The 7,421-nt window shown below is 41.2% G+C and overlaps 1 protein-coding gene across 1 annotated transcript; it reads left to right on the top strand.

Annotated features, from left to right (window-relative positions):
• The first annotated feature begins 3,613 nt into the window (after window positions 1-3,613).
• On the top strand, window positions 3,614-6,951 carry LOC138952939 (dynein light chain 2, cytoplasmic). Its single transcript, XM_070324696.1, has 2 exons — window positions 3,614-3,773; window positions 6,226-6,951. The coding sequence occupies exon 2, from the start codon at window positions 6,226-6,228 to the stop codon at window positions 6,493-6,495; it is 270 nt and encodes an 89-aa protein (XP_070180797.1). The 5' UTR covers window positions 3,614-3,773; the 3' UTR covers window positions 6,496-6,951.
• Window positions 6,952-7,421: the final 470 nt, after the last annotated feature.

Here is a 7,421-nt window from a genome sequence, read left to right as displayed (position 1 = left end):
GGCGGAGCAGCCACTAGATTGCCGATCACGGGGCGGACGCCTTACCACTGGGCCAACCGTGCCGGTGTCACGATCTGAGTTCCCCTCAAGCTGAGATCCCTTGAGCAGCTCCGATTGGCTATAATTCGCACCCGGCATTGCGCATGCGTCATATACACCTCATTTGCATAAACTTAGCAAGCTGAGTTTCCTCTGGCATCGAGTCTTTCCAATTCCAGACAGCATTGGCTTCGGACGTTCGATTTTACCTACAATTGACTCCAAATTTATGCAGTTCGCTGACCAGATGCATTCTCCAATACATTATCTGAAAACAGGAGGGTACAACGTCCTGAGATATAAGCCATAAGGGGAAGAGTGGACACACAGACGGACAAAGTGATTCCAGTATACCCCCCTCTCTAAAGGGGGCGGGTGTATAAAAATGTTTTCATTTTGTTGTATTAAACATAAAAAAAAACTGAACCACAAACAAAAAAAAAGGAAAATTTAATGTACGAAGTTTGAGGACACAGTGCCCTGCCTGGTTTCAAACTCATGACCCTCTGATTCATGGTCGAACGCTCTACTTTCTTTCACCATTCACTATCAGCGCAATTTAGGCGCAGCCATTGTGGATCCATGATCAACAAACCCTATCTCTGCTTTCCACTTGACGAGATGCGTCTAAGGGAGTTAACTTTTTACAAAGTGTTATTATTATCGACTTTGGTCAAAGTACACATTCAAAATAATTTTCGCAAAATGTGTCACTAAACAGACATATAAGGGGAACTGAGATTGGGGAGAACTCAGATTGTTAACAGCGATCTGAATTCGTTATGCAAATGAGGTGTATTTGACGCATGCGCATCGGAGCCGCCAAGGGATCTCAGCTTGAGGGGAACTCAGCCGATCGCGACACCGGTCCTCGTTTTCAGTCACAGTAGTCAGACTCTTAGAGTCCGCACTGAGAGGCTACAACGTCAGGCAAACATCGCTATCACACTAATTTTCTGAAATTATATATCTTTTAATTAAATTAATAGAAGGCATTATCGAGAAAGTTATCGGACATGAAGGTGCATGTCACAGTTTTCCGCAATAGCGCTTTCCTAAACGTTGTTTTGGGTATCTTAGAAAAGAATAATCGACCCAAACTTTCGAATCGAAGCTGTTTGTAGCAGACGGACTTTTGATCGGCAGTGGTCTCACAATTTCACATATATCTTAAGACTTTCAATAGAATAGTTCCTTATTCGACAAGTTATCGGGCAGACAGCTGTACATGTAGGCCCTACATCAATCATATTTGTTTCCACTACCACACTCAAAAATCTGCTCTTTAGTGTCTTAGTAAAGGACGATCGATCCGAAAATGTTCGACTGAATCAGTGAATCAGTCGAGAGAGAAAAAATAGCGCCGGCCGGACGTCTGCTAAAGGTCCGACGTTAGCAGACGACTCTGTTCGATCAGTCCCACTTTCACAAATATCTTTGGATAGAACTTCGTTATCCAACAAGTTATCGTACAGACAGCTGTATGTCGCGGTTGTCTACATATGCGCTCAGATCTTATTGTTAATTTGCATCGGATTAAAGAACTATATATATGGACCAGAAAATTGTGAATCGAGACTGAGAAGTTTTACTGTGGCTGGTGTAACAGTCACGCTTGCGCATCTAACCTTCGCACATGATAATTAGTAATTACATGACTGATGTAGTGAAAATTACTTTTCAGTTCCGGCTCACTTCCAGACGGATTACTTGTGCCAAAACTGAAAATTAAGCGTTATCTGGCGAGAAAATTAGTAATTGTCAACACATATTTGTAATTATCCCGTGAAAATTAGTAATTTTCACAATATAATTGTAATTTTCACGTCATGTGGTTTTGGCACTAGTAAGCCGTCATATATAAGCTAAAGCAAGCACAAGACACTGTGCATGTGTGGTGCAAGGGAAGGGGGTAGTGGAGCCATCTTCTTGCCTTGAAGATGGCAGGGGGGGGGGGGGGGGGGGGTAGCTTACACACGCCAATATCATGTGCCTGTGCCACGGTATGAGACTTGTCGGAATCGTCTGGGTTGTTTGACGATAGGTGGGCTTGATTACATCAAAGTAATAGGAATATCGCATGCCTATGGTTCTACCTTATCTTCTTGTGATCGCCTACATGTAGGCAAAGACCCTATATTTAGGGTGTTTCATATAGGTTAGTAAACAACCTCATAACTTTGAATGCATACATTCACGCTCTCACATACTTTGGTCCTTTGTGTCAAAATCTTTTTGCACTCCATTTCACTGTCACGAGTAAACGTCTTTGCTTGGCCTCCGTTTCAGTTGAACCTTGTTTCCTATTAATTATATACATATGTTCCCTTCATAATATTCTTGCATTTCATTTCACTGATACAGGAAACCCTCCTTTCGAAGTTGTGACCTCCATTTAAAGTTTTTTTCTCGTTTGAAACCTTGCTTGTTTTGTAGGATTTTTTTCTCGTCATAATGTCTGTGAATCAGCAAAGCTGCCTATTAAAGCCTCCCATGTTTTGTTGTTGTTGTTGCTTTTACAAGCTTATACTATGTCTCGGTTTTGTTTGAAGTTATCTGTTTGTATCTTGTTTTATTGTATGGTTTTTAACTGACTCAAAGGGACGTCTGTCACTATGCAGGGGTGGACCCAGGGGGATGCACAGAGTGCACGTGCACCCCCCTCCCCCCTCCAGCTAAAAGAAAAAATGAAAGAGAGATAGTTTTTTTTCTCGGGAATTGTAAGATGATTCCTTGGCACCAGAAAGCACCTTTTTGTTTCTTCTGACAATTCGGGTGTTTTTTTTTTTTGGGGGGGGGGGGGGATGCCCCCGGACCCCCCTAGCTTCGCGCCCTCGCGGATTTACACTTTTGAAGTCTAAGTGCATCCCCCTTAACAAACTAACCTCTGATCCGCACTTGCTGTGACATGTCACAGTAGCAGCGGTTTGACTGACAAACTGTGACACATCCCGCCCGACATACTGAATGCATTCTGACTGCAAGCATTTCTTGCAGTTCTGTTTAATGTCAACATCTGACTGTTTGTCAATTTTTGTCCCCAACATAATTACTCTTGCTACAGGTTCTTTAATAATGGTAATGATGCGTACCTATACCTCTTCACTGATATGTCATATCCAGTACTGAGTACAGAAATGGAGACTTAAGCAGTTGAAAAAGACACCGTCTGGTGCCTGTACTTCAGTTTCCATCACACACACACACACACACACACACACACACACACACACACACACACACACACACAATCATACGAAGCACTTGCATTCAATACAGTATAAGTTTATCAATATGTGCGGTAGGCTACCGTCCAAGTCATGACTGGACAGTACAGACATAAAGCAAAGAACGAAAATAAACTTTAAAATTGTATGCCCTTCAATACAAAAAAGCTCGGTTGATAAACTACGGATAGCTACACTAATTTAAAAGAAAATCACAGAAGCGTACACGAAACTGTTGCTCGAGCGCTTTTGTCGAGTGCTTTCACCGCTCCCGGAGTTTGGCGTCTGTAGCAACCACCTTCGCGACCAGCTTCATTAGCAACCCACAAAGCGAGGCGCGTTGCATTCTGGGTTGATACGAGCCAAAGACCCTCGAGTCCAATCCGACATAAGCCGAACCCTTCAAAGCACCGAACACCCACCTAGCAGACAGCATTTTCATACCGACACCGGACCAGCAGAGTTGCAGACGTATTCTCCTGATCAGTCACAGACTAAACCACCAAGGTAAGAATTCCTTTACATTTTGTTTCAATTTTAACTTTTGATTGGTAAATAATGAATACAGTTGTCTCTGTTTTATTGATGCGTATTTTTCTGGATGTTTATCTGCAGCGTAAATAGTGAACACAGTGACAGAGGATACATTGTGTGTGTTGAAACCCGGTAGTGTCAAGTAGAGATAGCATCCTTGTTACCTCGTTTATTTGTTGAGCCAACTTTAGTAATGAATTGTAATATAAAGTCAGGATGCATGCTGCTCCAGTTGAAAAAAACCCAGGTAATGACTGTTAGTCTTGGACTTGGACTTAGAAGTTGATTGAGACAGGACTCGATAAACACCAAAACGGAGTCTCGGGCACTAACTTGACTAAGTTACAACTTACAGATGAATGTGTAGCGTCAGCGTGCTGTACCTCTACGTGTTGAGTGATTTGTATAATTGAACGGGTAATCTTGAACTTAAGCGTGTTAAATTCATAGCTCAGAATCCAGTGACATTCTTTATTTATTTTTGATACAAGTCCATGTAAGCAAGCCAAAGAATAGCCTATTTGTCGTGAAATTAATTGACGGATTGAGCTCCAAACTTAAGCATAATTAATTAATTTGGTTGTTCAATCGACGAAAATGTACCGAAAATGGCGTACGTTGTCAACCATGGGACATCATTTATGTTGGGCGCAAAGTAAGAATCCGGGGCAGAGTTGGAATAATCGGGATTTTCCGAAACCTCATTTGATTTCCAACAAAGCGCCGCATTTCCGGAAACGAGCTGCCTCGTTCTAGAAATGGCAACCCTTCGACTGGCACAAAAAAGTATACCCTTCTCACAAGTCATGAATAAGGTATATGAAAAAGCAAGGTCTTATACAGGGGAAGTCTTCAATTGGGGGTGTGGGGGGGATACACTGTGTAACACTGACTTCTCTCAGTGACACTCAGCTAGTTGCTGCTGTCTCGATCTATTTTGAACACAATGATTTTTTTTTTCTCAGAGTAGAGTGTTAGTTTGTTACAACAGTCTGAAATCATCTTTAATTTGAATCAACATTTTGCAACAATCAATCACATCAATATAGCGCACAGACTTGCACATTGCATTTCAAGAGCCTAGATTACCATGCAGTGACAAGAGCCTACTCAGTAAAGGGACGTAATGCTGTCTCTGCAGCCCAGAGAGACTGTGTGAGTTTAATATACAATATTAATCGATAGTTACCAGTGAAAAGTTATATCGGAACACTCTTGTTGTGTCAAGTTTTTGTTGTTGTAAAATGTAAGATCTGAAACGTTAAAAATTACGTAAAATTGGTGCGTTTTGGTTGAGTGGGATGGGTCGTTGAACTGTGTTGTAACAGCCCGCCGAAGTTATCAAAAGTGTTTTTGCTTTTTGTAATTCGGTTGGTTTGGTGCGTTATTATAGAATGCATCTGCTTTTTCAAGACTAAGCATTGATCACTTTAAAACACAAAGATCATCATGGGCCATCATGACTTGTTTCATTTTACATCGCATTCTAAGAAAGAGCAGAATTCTCACTATGCGCGCGGTACATTTCTAGAATCGCGTAGCGCAAAGTTGGAATTCCTACAGTGGCGACCATTGTTGGAATTCCAACAAAGCGCAGGTCATTTCCGGAAAAGCGCCGATGACGAGATGGGTCGCAACAATTTACACGAAAGAGTTGTCTCCCTTGTCCGTTCATACGGATAATTCCTTCTTTGACCCATGTATTGTAAACGAAATGCATTTGTACAGTTCATCGGAGTTCATTCCGTAACTTCAAAGGGATCTAAACTGACTTGTTATGAGGCCTAAAAAAAAAAATAGGTGTGGTTACGGTAACCCGACCTACCCTAATATTAGGGGCCGATCCTATAACTTTTTATTACATTTGTCAAAAAAAAAAAAAAAAAAAAAAAAAAAAAAAACAGTGCAAAAAACGCAATGAAAGCGAAAGCGCCCGAGTCGCACACTTATTTCCCTGTCAAGTAGGTTTAATTTGTACACATTAGAAAAAAAAGTAAAAAAAACAAACAACGTGATTGCCTACCTACCTACCCTATTTTTTTTGGCTATGTTACCGTAACCACACCTATTTTTTTTTTTTTGGCCTGATTACAAGTGCAGGTTCTACAAATTTGAAGACTTAAATGCCTCTGAATTCTGAGCTATGAATTTAACACGCTAAAGTTCAAGATTACCATTGAACGACCATTGTATCTGTGTGTGAATGAAGTAGGATTCAGTGTTGGAAACGAACATGCATGATTGTAGTTTTGCTCGAGAAGAGTGACGTGCACACGCGTCCATACCTGTTGCTTGTCACGGTCTGCATGTGTTGTGTTCCTCTTTTTGCGTCGTTTATGTACAGCATTTAGCTTGTCCACTAAATCTACCAGTATTTTGTCAAGAGTGTACTGAAGGCTACAGTTTACTTGTCTTTCAATTTCAGATGACGGAACGCAAGGCTGTAATCAAGAATGCCGACATGGCGGAGGACATGCAGCAGGACGCTGTGGACTGCGCCACCCAGGCCCTGGAGAAGTACAACATCGAGAAGGACATCGCCGCCTTCATCAAGAAGGAGTTCGACAAAAAGTACAACCCCACCTGGCATTGCATCGTGGGCAGGAACTTCGGCAGCTACGTCACACACGAGACCAAGCACTTCATCTACTTCTACCTGGGCCAGGTCGCTATCTTGCTCTTCAAGTCTGGTTAAACATGCCATTGAACAAATGGGAGAAAGGACTTCTAGGAATAACTGTGATTACCAGCTGGTGCAGTATGAAGAACAAACTCTTGACACTTGAGATTTATTTATGAAGCATTATGCCATAGAATCTACCGGGCCAGTCGACACCATCTGAAGCGGTTCATGGTTGAAACGACTGAGTGTGGGTGATTTCTGACGCTGGCGTATCTACTGCGTTGGTCTTTTAGTTCATCTGTTCTGTCATAATTGAGTTTGCTTCATGTTTTAGTTTTGAAATCCAAATTATGGTGCATATTATCTGAAACTGATGTACATTTGTTTATGGTCGTTACATTATGATGCCAGAATTCTGTTTTGTCCTGAATCTCTTTACTTTCAGTGTATATGCTCTGTTACTTTTCACCCAAAACCAAACAAGACCAAGTTGACTTTATCTGGCATTAAAGTTCCACCTTTTGTAAATTTTGACTTGGGTAGTTTTTAGTGTGAAGAAAAAAATGAATGTGGTTGATTGTGTGCAAAAGTATTTGAGGTATGATTGTTACAAGTGTGCGATTGATGAGCAAATGCCAAATGAGAGTGAGGTGTGAAAACAATTAAAGAACACGAGCTAAAATGTGACTGGCTGATTCTGAATCCATGAATGCGAGACAAACATGTTTTGCTCAAAAAAGACGAAAGCAAAAAAATAAAGAAAGAGAAAGGAAATCTAGCTTCTTGTGTTACTGTTAGTTTTAAATGTTTGATAGTTACAACTTTTGTAGAAGGAGCTATTGGATGGTATTGACAAAGCTTTGAACCTGGTATAGGAGAAGGAGCGGTCTGAACCTTCACGAATCTTGCCTAAAAGCTTCTTCTTTTTTTTTTAAAACTAGTCCCATTGAAAAGTATGTGTTTCTCGGTGATACAACCAGCTGTGCTGCGTTTGTTGC

Source organism: Littorina saxatilis, linkage group LG17, assembly GCF_037325665.1.
Source record: "Littorina saxatilis isolate snail1 linkage group LG17, US_GU_Lsax_2.0, whole genome shotgun sequence".
Lineage (NCBI taxonomy): Eukaryota > Metazoa > Mollusca > Gastropoda > Littorinimorpha > Littorinidae > Littorina > Littorina saxatilis.
The sequence above is the reverse complement of the archived record's forward strand: the minus strand, read 5'-3'. Positions and strand labels throughout refer to the sequence as shown.

Excerpts from the sequence above, each read along its gene's own strand:
- LOC138952939 (XM_070324696.1), top strand. The coding sequence starts at position 6,226 with ATGACGGAACGCAAGGCTGTAATCAAGAATGCCGACATGGCGGAGGAC.